The sequence below is a fragment of the Glycine soja genome, chromosome 14, assembly GCF_004193775.1.
Source record: "Glycine soja cultivar W05 chromosome 14, ASM419377v2, whole genome shotgun sequence".
Classification (NCBI taxonomy): Eukaryota; Viridiplantae; Streptophyta; class Magnoliopsida; order Fabales; family Fabaceae; genus Glycine; species Glycine soja.
This window is the reverse complement of record NC_041015.1, coordinates 28,716,791-28,733,030: the sequence shown is the minus strand read 5'-3', so window position 1 is coordinate 28,733,030 and position 16,240 is coordinate 28,716,791. Positions and strand designations below refer to the sequence as shown.

The 16,240-nt window shown below is 35.5% G+C and overlaps 3 protein-coding genes across 3 annotated transcripts; 1 reads left to right on the top strand and 2 right to left on the bottom strand.

Annotated features, from left to right (window-relative positions):
• Positions 1-6,689: 6,689 nt before the first annotated feature.
• On the bottom strand, positions 6,690-7,747 carry LOC114383984. The gene is made up of 3 exons (XM_028343672.1): positions 7,319-7,747; positions 6,959-7,212; positions 6,690-6,861 (listed from the first exon to the last, which is right to left on the bottom strand). The coding sequence occupies exons 1-3, from the start codon at positions 7,745-7,747 to the stop codon at positions 6,690-6,692; spliced, it is 855 nt and encodes a 284-aa protein (XP_028199473.1).
• A 2,701-nt stretch (positions 7,748-10,448) lies between these two features.
• Positions 10,449-11,801, top strand: LOC114383983 (putative G3BP-like protein). The gene is made up of 3 exons (XM_028343670.1): positions 10,449-11,066; positions 11,143-11,320; positions 11,509-11,801. Exons 1-3 carry the CDS (start codon positions 10,449-10,451, stop codon positions 11,799-11,801), a joined length of 1,089 nt encoding a protein of 362 aa, XP_028199471.1.
• Positions 11,802-14,409: 2,608 nt separating this feature from the next.
• LOC114383982 lies at positions 14,410-15,927 on the bottom strand. Its single transcript, XM_028343669.1, has one exon. The coding sequence runs from the start codon at positions 15,925-15,927 to the stop codon at positions 14,410-14,412; it is 1,518 nt and encodes a 505-aa protein (XP_028199470.1).
• Positions 15,928-16,240: the final 313 nt, after the last annotated feature.

The window sequence follows — 16,240 nt, the reverse complement described above, 5'->3', positions numbered from 1 at the left end:
AGAAGACCCTAGGGTTCTCATGAGCCTTAGGGTAGATTTTGGGCTCATGGGCTTAGTATGAGCCCACTTATCTTTGTACATATTAGATTAAGGTTTTATTATTTTTGGGGCCTTGTATGAAGGGCTCCATAATGTAGGGAGGATACCCTAGTAATGTAGGATTTTTCAACCCTTTTATTTTAGGGCACCTAGACTAGTTTTTGTATTGGAGGTAGTTTTGTAATTTCACATGTATTAAGTGCACTATTTGATGTGTGTTGGGAGAGAAATTTAATTGAATTGGGAGAAGCCCAATCCAATTAAATATTGGACCAGCCTAAGGGGGAGGTGAGCATTTGCTTGCTTCGCCCTATTTCCACATCATATAGTCACACTTTGTGCATGTCCTTCATGCTTTACATGTCTCATGACACCTAAGCACACTTAGTGGTGAATCTTGGGCTTGATCTTGGATTAGTGGGCTGATCCATAGCTGAAATTCACAAATCATACTTGGTAAAATTTTGGCTCCAAATTTGGTACCACAACTTCTAGTTGAAATTCAAGTGAAATTTGAATAGAAATTCAAATTTTCCTCCAATTTTGTGTGACACTTAGGCTATAAAAGGAGGCCTTGTGTGTGCATTTTTTTCAACTTTGATCATTTGAGAAATTAGACTTCAAAGTTTAGACTTCATTTAAGGCATAAATTTCGTGCCCCCTCTATCCTTCTCCCTCCATTCATCTTCTTTTACCTTCAAACTCTTATCCATAGCTTCCTATGGTGGTGAGCTTGTTCTTAACTCTTCTTCTCCTTGAAGTGGCGTCTCCAATCACCTTTCCTCCTTCTCCATTCTACTACCATTGATTTTCAAGAAGCAAATGACTTCATTGATGAAAAAGATTCAAGGCCTACAAGCTCTACATGGAGCTACATAAGATGAGAATAAAGAAAAGCCTTTGGCCATAAATTGAGACCATTTTCAAGCAAATGGATGTAACTGCAATTGAGTTGGAATGCTTTAAAGCTTTGCAAATGTAGGAGCAATTAGTAGCATCACATAGGATAAATAATATATGGGCTAAATCACAAAAGCAAAAGGAATTTGAGAAAACTTTACAAAATAGGTATGGTAGTTTGATTGAAGAGCTGGAAAATATGTTGATGTCATGGACCAATGCAGATTACAAGCACAACAACAACAAGAAATTGAAGCAAACAACCATGCTCGTGAGTCAACTAAGACTGCTCAAACCAAGGCTGATGAAACTAAACTAATTTCAAAAGTGAATGATGTAATGTTGGTAAGAGTTAAACTTTTTAGTATTGAGCTATCTAATTTCATTGTCAAAGCCAGTTCTGGCTATTTGAAGCCATAATCAGATGAGTATAATGCTTTTTTTTATCAATACTACTTAGTGGGTTTAACAATAGCTTGTTATGGCTTATGGCATACAAATAACTCATGTATTTGCTACTCATATTCTTTGTCGAGGATGTCCATTGTTGTTGTACTTGATGTGCTTTGCTAATTGCTATAGTAACTTGGAATATTGGAGACCAAAATATTGTAACTACTCACCAAATTTAGATATTTATGTTGTTAAATTGACTAATTGTGCATTCAAGTTCCTTCAAGGTGATAGATGAGCCACTGTAGTTCATCCTTGACAGGTAATAATAGTAAGTAATGATTATTGGTTTTGTTGATTGAGAAGGAAAATGGATTTGTTGGAGTTTTTCCAGGTTCATACTTATAGGTACCAACTTACTATTATTTGATTCTTATTGGTTTTTGCCTCTACTTATGTGTATTGAATGCCACTGATGATGCAATAAGTGCTTCTCACATTGTCAAAAATGAACCTAGATAGCGCTATTATTAGTGCAATCTTAGAATGTCATGTTTCTAAGATGATTTTGATTGAAAAATGTTTTAAAATTTATAGAATCTAAGACAATTTTCAGTCAAAACTGTCTTAGAAATGTATCATTCTAAGACGATTTTGTCTAAAAACCGTCTATTCATTTTTGACAATGTAAGAAGCACTTCTTGCACAATGAGTAGCATTCAATAAACATAAGACTAAAAACCGCTTTAGAATACTAACGTTTTTAACATTGTTTAAACAATAATTAAAATTATCTAAGATGATTTCCTATGAAACTGATGTAGAAATATTTCAAACTAAAATGATTAGATAATCATCATAAAAAGTGTTCAATTTTCACGATGGTAGCTTTAAAAACAATTCTGAAACCATCGTCAAATGTATTTTGGAACCGACATTGAAAGTTTTTGTTTAGTAGTGCATACATTTTTCAAGTTATATATAACTTATCACCCATCAGCATTAGCCTAGCTCTATCACTTTTCAAAATTCTAGTTTCGATTATTATATATTTTGGAAACGGTTCAGTGGTGTGTAGTGGATGGTCTAGTATGAATATGATTCTCGTTTTGTCTGCATGCATTTTGCACTTTCAATGGTGTATCCTCATCTAGTATGGTCCCCCACTAGCTTCTTTTAACTCTTATCAATTCCATATCAATAACCAGCTTTCAGGAGAATCTTCTATCTCGATCTCTATGAATTATAAAGCTCAAATAAGCACCCTTAAATTGAGGTGACCAGGTGTACTTACTTTTCATAAAAAAAACAATAAATAAAGAGCAAAATTAAGAAAGAAACAAAAATAGTATTTATTGTTGTGTAAGTCATGTGAAGATAATACGTGGTTTAGGCTTTTAGTAATGTACCGAAATGAGTTTTTTATTTGTTTTTTTTTTTATTTATTTTCCAAATCTCTTTTACTTTGGAGACAATCTTATTTGGGATAGATTGGCCATGTGAAATTCTCTTCTAATAAAAATTCAAACTTTGATTCATGAGATTAGTCATTTTTGTTAAATTCAATTTTTGTTAGTTTTTTTTTATTTTTCAAGCAAGAAACTTGGAATACATGTGTTTTAAGTTTCTTTGCTTACAAAACAAAAAAAAATATTACAATTTCATTATTATTTTAAAGACCCAGTTTTGTTATAATGTTTAGTTTTTCAATATTCAACCCGTCAACTCTGTACATGTCGACTTTTGAGAGGAAATATCAAATTGTGCTTCTCATGAGGGTCCAGCTAGTACTCAACTAGTGACAGATATTACTACATTAATTTATTAAAAGGTTTTGGAGTTCAATATTTTTATTATTATAAACTATTTGTCAAGGTTTGTGACTGGATGGTGACCTTCTCTAATGGTTTTTTTTTTTTTTTTACAACTGACGATCTCTTATGTTAAAATGTGAAAATATCTCTTTCTTCAATTTTTTTGACAACCGATAAAAAGAACTAAATTTTGCTTGTAGAAGTTAGGTTCTAGAATTTCTAATACATAATCTATTCGTCGTTTTTGTCAACACTAATGGATGAAATATCAATTCATTATCATAAAATTACCTTCACGTTGCTTGAAAAGGCACCAATAGCACTAACAAATGAAACATCAAACATCAATGACTATACTGGCGTGTCAAATTGATACTCGTTGTTTTCCAGCCTAACAAAGAAAAATGTATAACTACACCTAATTTAAATCCTTTTCAATTATTGACATCATAGTAGTCTTTAAAAACTTTCCATTTAGTCTTTACATAATACCTGATTTGTCCATTTCACCAATTAGTTGATAACCTATAACGTGGCACACTCTAACCTTTCATAAAATTTAATTCATAAAACGTCTTATTTCACATACTATATTTTAATCCTTAAGAAATAAATGATTAGAGAATTCTAAAAATAATTTAATTTAGTGTAACAAATAAATGAATAACTAATGGCATTGATATACTTTGAAGTAAATTTGGAAAATATTTTGACTAAAACATTCTAGTGACTGAATGTAAGTGGACCAAGAGTTAAGACTAATTTTTATGCAAGTGGCTCGAGTCAGAGAGACAAAAAAGCTTTGATAATTTGAAAGTTTTTGCTTCATTTCCTCCATTTCTCATTGGAAATTAGGGATCCGTACAGAACAAGTTACAAAGTAAGAGAACACAAAAAAGGAAAGAAAAAAAAATACAGAAGATACAAGGTTAGAGTTTTTTACTTAAAAAAATAGAAAAAAAATAATTATTTACACAAATAATATATACTACTAAAAAATTATTTACAGAAATAATACATTTTACCGTTCACATTAAAAAAACTGGTTCCTTTTAGCTAGGGAACTGATTTCTAGACTAAGGTGTTTTTAATAACACTCGATAACCGATTTCACATGCTTCCTTTTAGCTAGGGAACCGATTTAAGCATTCAGGATTAATAATGGACAGATAGAACACCAATACAATAGTTTTTTGTTTTTATGATGCAACAAGGAGTCACAGTTAATTGAATTGTAAATTATACAATAAAAACTGTCAATAGACAAATTAAACAACAACACAGTTAATAATTAACTACACATATCTAAACATAAATAGATAGATGTATACGTGCATGTGTGTATAAAGCTAACACCCTTACCATTACCACCCTGCATATAACAGCTCTGGAATCCCCAACATTTGCAACAAGCAAGCGGTCACCAACTAAAATAGCAGTGGAAGCAGTTGATCCCGCATCTCTATTATGGCTATTTTCTGATTTCAGCAACTCAGAATCGGTATGATTATATAAATCAGCTGTGGAAAGAAAAATTTGGCAGGAAAAAAGTTATTCTTTGGATTTAGCAAATTGGAGAACATCAGACATAAGGACCTAATTTTCGGTCCAGCCATGCATATTAAATCTTCGTTTTGTACTTAATTTTCACTTTATAAATATTTGCAAGTATTGATTAGACATTGAGACTCTATGTAAAAAAAGATATAAACACAATTTTTATAAAATAATATTTCATAAAATTCAACTTTATAAGATTTATTCTTAGTTCCTACAATGCATATATGCGTGTTTCAGTGCTTTTTAACTTTCCTTATATTTGCTTCAAAAATATGGTAGATTTTAGAGATATATGAACTTCGTCCACCAATTAAATTATAACTTGTGTGTGTCCTTATTTCTCAAATATTATAGTAATGCAACATTCTCATTTCTAGAATCTCAACCAGGGTGTAGTGTAGAATAATATTTCTTCTAAGTGATGAGACTAAAAAAGTCACCATATATATGAACTAATTACCTGATAGAGTGGCCATTGATCTTGAATACTGGTCTGTTTGGCTGCACAAAAGCTGCTCCAATGAACGTTCACTACTAGAAAAATTGGATTTTAAGTCGGTTCTTATACTCATGTCACGACGGTTTTCAACCGTCGTTAATGCCAACGTCATAAAATGTGTCAGCTATTTTACGACGGTTATGGGACCGTCGTTGTAAGGTTTCAATACTACGACGGTTATATATAACCGTCTTAGAATGCGCCAAATATTACAACGTTTCTTCGATAACCCTCTTAAAGTGCACAGATAATTTTGGGTTATAAAGACGGTTGTGATGACCGTCTTAGTAGGTGCGCATCGTCTACATTTTTAAGACGGTTTTGATGACCGTCTTTGTATGTTATGCCCATTTACGACGGTCTTTGTGACCGTCTTAGATGGTATGTCAAGACTGCATACGAAGACGTTTTAGGGGAAACGTCTTTGTATGTTGTGCCAATTTACGACGGTTTTGGAAACCGACTTTGTAGTTCTACATTATGTTGTAATTTTACGACGTTTTCGGGAACCGTCTTTGTATGTATAATTTTTTTTTTTATTTATTTCGTTTTATTGATGCATTTTTTTTACATTGATCTCTGGTACCTATAAATTATATCAGACCATGCAAATTAAATAATAGCATCAAATGAAATCTGAACAATAGCATCAAATGACATAATTGTAGCCAACAATTGTAGTCATGCAAATTGAATACCCTTTTTTGAATTAATGATCCTCTAATGTATCCAACATACAAATGTACTTGTACATAATACAAATCAAATTTAGCAACTGCTTTTCCTAAAAGATAAAAAGTAAGTTGCCCATTTCTGTCGAACTGATGTGATGGCCTCCACGTCTAACGATGAGCCATCAGAGAACCACTACAAAATTAACATTAGATAAAATTATTAGTAACTTAACAAATATTAACCAAAGTTACAATTGTAACTCCATGCATTATGTTTACCTTGTGCCAGTCATCCTTCAAACCGGCAGTCACGATGCACCACATCCAGTGCATGACATAATATCCGCACTCAAACCCTCCGCTTTGCACATTAGTCTACATATAACATTTTTAATGGTTACTTAACATTCAACACTTAAAGATGTACAAACGGTTCATTACAAACAAGTATTGATTACCTTGGGTTCAACCCACCGAGGTGCACCTTGATTAGACATGCCTTCAAAAGAACTGGTTATTGTCTTCATTGCACTAGTTAAAAAAAATAGCATATATATGACAACCATTTTTGCTGTATATGTAACAACAATTACCAACTAAATGATGCCATGATTTGTATATTTGAATAGAACCTGTTAATTGCGCCTTTGATGTTAATATCAGGCTTCTTCCCCAGAGAACAAAACCAAACGACCGTGTTTTCCCTTGGGTGGAGAACAAATAGTTGCCAATGTGCCCTGAATTGGACAATTATAATAACAAAATTGTACAACAACAAAAAAAAAAATTAAATTCAAAGAACAATTGAACTTACTGATTCAAGTAAGCTCCTAAATACAACTGCCTTTGTGATTCCTTGACCCATGTTTCAATGTATTGTTGGCATTGTTGTCGTCTTTCCTTAGCATTTTGTATAGATTGAGGCTCCAACAAACCATATAGTGACTGATCAGCTTTGCTTCTACCGCACTCATTCATAAATCTATTTCGAAGACAAGTCATGATTATTTTAAATGTTTGAATGTAAAAATATTGGTTATCAGGTAATCAAACATAAAGGTTGTAGGAAAATGACTTACATGGTCCATAATTGTAGTATCGCTATGTTTAAACACTTGTCACCTGATATTATTTCCGCTAGATCTGCATGTGTGATGTAAAATTTTGCCCCAATCTCAGGAAGTCCAAATTGGTTCGCCTCCCACGGCACTTCCACTGGATTCTGGTACACATAAAACAATATCTTCATCAACTCTCCCAATGGATCGGATTCACCTGCAAGCTTTGCATCACTACTATGTTCAACTGGCTTCCGCACATTAAGGTCAGAATCCTAAGTGGTACAAAAAAATAAGTATTAAATTTAATCAACAACTTAACAAATATTACAAGTGTGTATTCAAATGACAATTTGGCAGGGGGATTATTATATTACTTACATAAGATAAAGGTTTCACTAGATGTCTGGGCCATCCAATGAATGAGTTCACGACGTCCCTGACATACTGAATCTCTGAAGTGGGTAACGGGACAATGGCTTCACCATCGTATACAGTGTCAACACACACCCTTACTACATCATCTCCATAAGCAACAGTGTGTATCATGCCACCTACTCCAAAGACCTTTCCCCCTGCCACCAGCTGTGTACTGTCACCACAAACAATGTAGAAGCCCATACTACATGTATCAAATGTAGACCGCTCGTTACCAACAACATTATTAGCAGCTTCAGCACAACTCTCTTTCGTGCTAACACGTGCAACAAATACGTCAGGGTTAGACGGTCTTGGGGGAGCTGACTGTTGCGTATGAATTTGGGATAATTCACTCTTGATCGCATCCAACTCCATTTTCATCTTGTCCATACGATCTTTTTTCTCGTCTTCTACCTCTTTCTTCACCTCTTGCTTTATAGTTTGTATGATTTCAACCAATCTTTCGGCGGTGATCGCAGGCGAAGAACTGTGGGACCCACAGGAAGCATGTCCAAAGTAGCTGGTTATGGTCACACCATGTCCACCGACACGAACACGTCCAGGATGCTCTGGACGACCAATGGCAGTGTTTAGGATGTCTTGACGACCATGTGGGACAAAAGCTCCCTGTTTAGCTTGTTCTTGTAATTCATCCTATGACATTGACAACAAATTCACTTGTGGTTATGGTTACAAATTACAATTTATAATTGTGGCATATATTAGACTTACAATTTTGTCTGCGATTTCTTGAGCTGCTGCAGATGTCATTTATCCAAATTTGTTTGTCCTAGCCTTTTTCCACTTCTCATGTCTCGCAATAGGGGATGGAGGGTCAACGACCATATCTGCATTTTGACTATTGTCACCTTCATTCAGTCTTGACTTGGTTTTCTCGGCCATTAATTTTTTTTCAAGCACATCGTAGCCTCCACGAGAGAGTACATGGGGAGATTCATTGAATTTTTGAATTTCCTGTGCTTTTTTGCGTATTCCCTGTCAGCATTTTCAAATACAACTCAAACATGTTTGACATTAACAACTAAATTACGTAACTAAAATGTTATGTAAAAAGATTGAAATTTAAACCTTCCAAGTAGGGGTCTGTCGAGTCTTTGCAAATTCTTCCCATGTATTTCGATCAATACCATACTTAGCAGATGGATCCTTGTTTTGTTCATCGTCATTCTCAGCATATACATATCTGGTCGTCAGGGAGGACTTAAATTGCCTCCATCTGGTCCCAACGGTGGACATAACCTTCTTCTTCGCAGTTAAACCTTCAGGTATGTCAAATTTGGCCTAAAATAATAAATAGACAAAGTTAAATTTGTAAGAAATAAACTTATAAGCAATAAACTGAGAAAAGATATACACAATAATTTAAATCCTATGCATAATTTACATTTACATTTATAAACAACAGGAAATTAAAAGAAAACTAATTATATTTAATCCCTATACACACAGCCAGCAAATTTACACTTTAACATGCATAAAACCAAATGTGTTTACAATATACTTACATCAAGGCTTTTATAGTGTGTGTGGGTGGTGGTTTAAGTCAAGCTTCCCCGTTTTTTGATTTCATAATTATGGCTTAAATTATCATCCTGAAGGGTAATTCATTTTATTTTTGTATGTGGGATCTATTACACTTCATTTTATGCTTCCAGCAATACTGTTTTACTGCGCCCTTGCCCGCTTTCCATTTCAAAGTATATTCACGTTCTTTCTTTTAATCATGTGTGCATTTGTTTGCACGTCTAGATTTGCTATCTCCAAATTTAGCTTTGGTTGCTCAATAATTTGTACTGCTACTGCTTGTTTTCTTGCTCTCATATAAAAGTAGCAGGTAGTGGTTCTCTTGCTCTCATATAAAAGTAGTCCTCTCACTAGATATCCCCCCTGCATATGTTATGTCATATTTTTCAGTTTCATTTATCAATACCTGAAAGTTCAATACCTTTGAACTCTTCTCAGGGTACAACAACTATAGGTCATTCAAGGGAGACCACAAGTCAATCAGGATCTTTAGGTTCAGTTGGAGATTGTCCTCTGTATCCTCCTAATGTGTATGCTCCCCAAGCCCAGACTTTCTACTATAGAGGTTAATCTTTATTTCTTCATTTCTGCAAGTCTTTTTTTATTCTTTGAAAGAATTCTAACTCTTTTATTAAGTTGATCGACCACCTTGGAACTTCAACTATATGGATAAACACAAAAATCCATCTCTTATTTTCCATCTCTTATTTTATAGCTCTTAAACAAAAGAGATAAACACAAAAATGAAGAATCCTTATGTGTCTTGTTAAAACACTCTCAATTTCAATAGTAAAGAGAGCTTGTTTTACTGCTGTAAAAAAAAAAAACACATTAAGCTAAAGATGCAGAAAATAATATGACTAACTGAATCATCCTTATATGTCTAACACTACCTCTCTAGTTGGAGTGTATGTATGTATATATATATATCATATGATCCAAGCTTATTGTAAAAATAATGTTCTCCAAATGATTTATGAGGATGTCTACAAGCTGGTCATTTGAGTTGACAAAAGTTGTGACAATGTCATCTAAATGGATTTTGTCGCTTATAAAATGTCAATACATTTCAATATGTTTGCTTTTTTCATGCATGATTGGTTTCAAGGTAATATCACGCACAGGGGGTCATTTGTCCAGCATGTCCAAAATGGAATCTTTTGAGCAACTATTTTAACCAGACTAGCTAACTAGAGTACTTATACTTAGTACTTACCTCACTAAAACAGAACACCCGCATGAACAATTAACATGTGCATAATTTGAAGAATAAAAAGTTAATCATTTTGTGACTATATACTTCAAGTGGAACTCTTTGGCATCCAACATAGCAATGTCAGAAAACACCAATAACCAGAGAACTATGAATTACAATCATATATGGGTCCAAGAGAATAGCACCAATGTTATGAATGCCACAGAATAGCACCAAGTTGAAAATTGAGACTCAGCAAATTTATGTTTTAACAAATAACCATAACTCTCTGTGTAATCATGCATCAACAAAGCTGTACAAACACAATCTACAATCTAAGGCTAAGGGTTTATGGTGCAGGGCATTAATGAGAAGATTCTATCACTAAATTTCAAGGAATTTAAAGCAGAGATAAAGACTGCAGATGCTCAAAAATCATACAAGGAAGGAGTGACTGTTTTGGTGACTGGATGCTTGACTGGCAAGGATAACTTAAGAAGAAAATTTGCACAGTCATTCTTTCTTGCTCCACAAGACAATGGCTATTTTGTTCTGAATGATGTTTTTAGGTATGTAGAAGACCATGAACCATCAGAACTGCCTCCAGTTACTGGAGATGGTGATGCAGCTGCTGTTACAGTAACACCAGAACCAGGCAAGATTATAATTCAAAATTTTTTTATCTTCTCTTTCAAAATTTATTCAGGAGTTGGATTCATGTTGTTCTCCTTCTTTACAGAACCCAGTCATTTTGCTAATTCTTCTGCACCAGACCCCACAAATTCTCATGTGAACAAAGGTCAAACTGTTGCTGAGAATGCTTATGAGCCATCTAATCATCATGAGAGACACATACCTGTTGAGAATGTCGACAATGTAGAACCACATTTTCAGTCAAATGGTAATGATGATTCTCAGGCCACAGAATTGGCTTCTTCAGCTCAAGAGAAGAAGTCTTATGCATCTATTGTGAGTATTGCTAGAAACCTTTCACTTACAAGCACTGTTGTTATTAAGTTTTCGAAGCTTATTAGATTTGTTGTAGGTGAAAGTCCAAAAAGAGGGTTCAGTTGCAACTAAAGTGTATGTGCAAACTAATACACTGAAGTCAGGGCCTAACAAAACTGAGAACAAGGTAGTTGAGTCAGTAGAATCTACTGAAGTGTCTGAAGCAGCTTTGGATAGTGTTAACAACCCTGAAAGTAGTGATGCTCATGAGGAAGGTACATGTTCTTTGTTTCAATTTTCACATATGTCATGCTTTGGTATTGTGTTTCAAAGTCAGGAGAAAATGAATTTTAAAGCAATATATCATTTTATTTTTGTAAGTCATTAAGTTGGCTGCTTGTAACTCAGCCAAATATTTTTCTTAAACATATTTGTGCTTCTAATAAACAAATTCTTCTAACAGTTGAGGGGCACTCCATTTACATTCGAAATTTGCCTTTAAATGTGACGGCTGCTCAGTTGGAACTGGAGTTTAAGAAATTTGGGCCCATCAAGCCAGGAGGCATCCAAGTCAGAAATAATAAGTTGATTATCAGGTCAACAATGCATTCAAATTACCCTTTTGCTTTTTCTTCAGTCCTAATGAAGTTTTGTTTAAAGAATGAGACACATACCACACCAAAAACCAGAGCAACTACTAATAACAACCATTTATGGGTCAAAGAGGCAATTTATATGGTCACCATAAGAACATAAATGAAAAAAAAATAATAAGTATGTCCAATGTTACAAGTGAGATAGAGACAAAATAAACCTAAGTTAAGAGGCAAGATTCCCATAATTTATGTCTAACAGATCAAACAAAAACGACTCTCCATGTAATTATGCCATAAAAAAACAGTACAAACATGTTCTGAAATCTAGACAACCAGAACTCCTATTCTGACATCTAAATCAATAAGTACAACCTCTCATACTTCTATCTGCATATCAATCCAATTCATGTTTACTCATCCCATTGAGCAGAACAATCTAATTCATAAAACATCTTCACAAATATTTTCAGTTGCTAGTATCCAAGGATTTAAATTACAGTTGCAATCACAGTCATGGTTACTGAAATTTCAGGCAAATGTGGCTAATACAGCCACAAAACCTTCCAGAACTACAAACCACAGTTATGGATCCCAAATTCAAAGCCATTGTAGTTTCATAAACAGCATGCAGATTCTGGGACACATATAGTTACCAGTTTAGCGTACTTACCAAAATGTCATCCCATACAAGAACTTTTAGAGTTTCTGGGACATCCTTCCAAGTTGTATGAACGATAGGGATTTTCTCCCGTGCCACTACCCCCAAGTAACTATGAAATTTTTCTTTATGAGGACCAGATCCTCTACCAGTAGAAGGGTTGACGTGGACAGTTGGTCGTGGTTGATCTAAGCTTTTGGCAGTCAACCTTCGCATCCTGGTAGTTTGTCTAGTCTTCTTTTTTGTGGTTTCCGTAGGAGAATCTGCTGGTGGAGGGGACCTCGGGGGTGTTGCCATGCCTGCATAGAAATACGGAAATAAATTAAGCCAACTAAATTACCACAACATAAATGCATCAAATAGTAATGAAATACAAATAATAAGAAATTTAAAATGACAATGGATAAGGTAAACAAAATGGTGTTATATACCGCATTCAAGTAGATGTATTTTCCCATAAACCTTCGTCATGATCGATACAATTCGCATATACATCATCCTCCTCATTTTCATCATTTACGGGAGGCATTTCTGTGGAGAAGGTCGGCATGTCGTTAACATCAAGGGTTGAAGCATCAATATCGGGAGATATACCAATTGTTTTCCCCTGAAGAACAACTGACCATCTTGAGTCATTGGGATCTTCAACATAGAACACCTGTCTTGCTTGTGCTGCCAGGATGAATGGCTCGTCCTTATAACCAATCCTTTGAAGGTCAACCAAAGTAAACCCCATTTTGTCTTGTCGGACACCTGCATTTCCATTAACCCATTGGCACTTGAAAACAGGCACTCTAAATTCACCATAATCAAGCTCCCACATTTCCTTGATTTTTCCATAATAAGGCATGGACGCTCGAATAGGATGGTTATCCACTGCACTACTAAAGTGGTCCGAATGAGCATCAATGGTGACTCCACTGTTTTGTACAACACTGTGATCATCCTGCGATTTTGTGTAAAATGAATAATTGTTGATATCATACCCCTTCCAAGTAAGGACATTCAGATTAGGCCCAACAGCTAACATTGTTAATGTCTTAGAAGCAGTGTTAATTCCAAAAATTGTTTTTCTAAACCAATTAATGAAACTCCTATTGTGCTCCTGCAACACGTGCATCATATTCATGTTTGGGTGACAAGCTGCAACATATTCCTTGTGAGCATCTAAGTATGGTATAACTTCAGCAGTGTTGTTTAGTACATATAAATGCGCTTGAGAGACCTGTTCCCGATCCATGGTTACAACATTGAATCCTCGTGTACCCCTGCCTTGTCGGGTGGACTCGTGACGGCTTTCAGGAAGACCGACAGGTGAACCATTTTCAATGTACTCAGAACAAAACTCAATGGCTTCTTCAGCCACATACCTTTCAACAATGCTTGCTTCGGGGCGATATTGATTTTTCGTATAACCTTTCAATACCTTCATGTACCGCTTAACCGGATACATCCAACGCAGATAAACGGGCCCGCACAATCGTATTTCTCGAACTAGATGAACAACCAAGTGAACCATTATCTCAAAAAATGCAGGTGGAAAATACATCTCCAATTGACAAATGATAATGGAAGCCTCATTTTCCAAATCATCCAACTGTTTTGGGTCGATTACTTTGCTGCAGATGGCATTGAAGAAAAAACACAATCTAGTTATTGCAACCCTTACTTTGTCAGGCAATATACCCCGGATGGCTATAGGCAATAATTGTTGCATTAAAATGTGACAATCATGAGACTTCAAGCCAACCAATTTCATATCACTCACAAATACAAGGCTCTTTATATTTGAAGAGTATCCTTGTGGGACTTTGACATTTTTCAGACAATGACAAAAGCTTTTTTTCTCAGTCTTTGACATTGTATGAGATGCGGGCGGCAAATAAGTTCGAACACCTTTTGAAACTGGGTGCAACTGTTGTCGTATGCCCATCTCTACTAAATCTTGACGGCATTTCAAACCATCTTTTGTCTTGCCTTTAATGTTTAGCAGTGTCCCAACTAGACTATCACATACATTTTTCTCAACATGCATAACATCTAAGCAATGTCTCATATCTAAATGACACCAGTAAGGCAGATCAAAAAATGTAGACTTTTTCTTCCAAAGCTAGTTGTGGGACCCATCCTTTTTTTGTGTCTTCCCATATATAGTGACGATGTTCTTTACCCGATCAAAAACTTCATGACCTGACAAAGGAATCGGTGCACTGTCAAACTCAGATGTGCCATTAAATGCCTTCTTCATTCGCCTGTATGGGTGAAAAGCTTTTAAAAATCTTCGATGTCTTGTATACACTGTCTTCTTCCCATGCTTTAATTGGAGGTAACTTGTGTCTTTCTCACATATAGGACATGCGTGGTGGCCTTTGACGCTATATCCACTCAAATTCCCATATGCCGGAAAGTCGTTAATGGTGCAAAAAATCATTACACGCAACCTGAATGTCTCCTGAGCATTCCTGTCATACACATCAACCCCTTCTACCCACAATTTCCTGAGGTCTTCAATCAACGGAGCAAGATACACATCAATGTCATTTCCTGGCTGTCTTGGACCGGCTATCATCATACACATCATTATGTACTTCCGTTTGATGCATAACCAAGGAGGAAGGTTGTAAATCATCAACAAAACAGGCCACGAACTGTGGTTGCAGCTCAAGTTCCCAAAAGGATTCATTCCATCGGAGGCGAGACCAACCCTTAGGTTTCTGGGATCTTGTCCAAATTCCGGATACAACTCATCAATTGACTTCCATTGAGGAGAATCAGCAGGATGACGGAGCAATCCATCTTTAATCCTCCCATCAGCATGCCATGTTAGGTTTTTCGCGTCTTGTGCATTAGCAAACAATCGCTTAAACCTTGGTATTACTGGAAGATACCAACACACTTTTGATGGACAATCTTTGTATGTGCTTCCATCAACACTGCTTTCATCAGACTTCACTTTGTAACGTGACGCTCCACATGTAGGGCAGCTGCGCATTTCAGCAAATTGATGTCTATACAAAATACAATCATTAGGGCATGCATGTATTTTGTGGTATTCCATACCCACAGGGCATAATATCTTGTTTGCCTCGTAATGGTTCTTGGGTAATGTGTTATCTACAGGAAGCATATTCTTCAATAACAAAAGTAATTCGTTGAAGCTTTTGTCACTCCACCCAAATCTTGCTTTCAAATTCACCAAACCTAAGACCGCTGATAACCGTGTGTACTTTGTGCATCCCATATACAATGGAGTCGTAGAATCAGTATCTAAGCTTTCATAGTAAGGTGAATGTGCTTGCCTAAAACCCTCTTGTCCAAGATCACGTAGCATGTCTTCTATACGATCACCAACTTCTTTGTCAACTGGAGCAGTCGAAGGGCTTGATGACATTTGTGGTAATTCACCATGCCAAATCCATTTCGTATAATTTGGACTAATACCATCACATATAAGATGTGTTCTAATGTCATCCAAAGATTGTCGTCGTCCATTCAAACAATTAACACATGGACATAAGTATAGTCCACCAATGGGTGCTGCATTATGTTTGGCAAATTGCAAGAAATCTTCAACTCCATTGTCATACTCGTCACTTATGCGTGGTCTTGTCATCCAACTTCGATCCATTTTGGTGTACTGCCATAGCCCGCACATTAACCGATATGCATGTCAACCTCTCTTTTTCATAAAAAGGTATGACCCTACCCCATTTGGAAAGACAATTTTTTACTTCATTCAAACAAACAAGTTAAGACGGTTATGTTAATTTTGACAAAATTTCGGCAGCATTTCGCTTTGGTCTCCAAGTACACAACATGAAAGGGGTGACATAAATTCACGCCTATCATGTATGCACCCAGAGAACAAAGCAAGATGCATTGCTCGAAATTTAGTCAAAAATAACACAACATACTTAACTTATAAGTCAAAATGAAGTAAA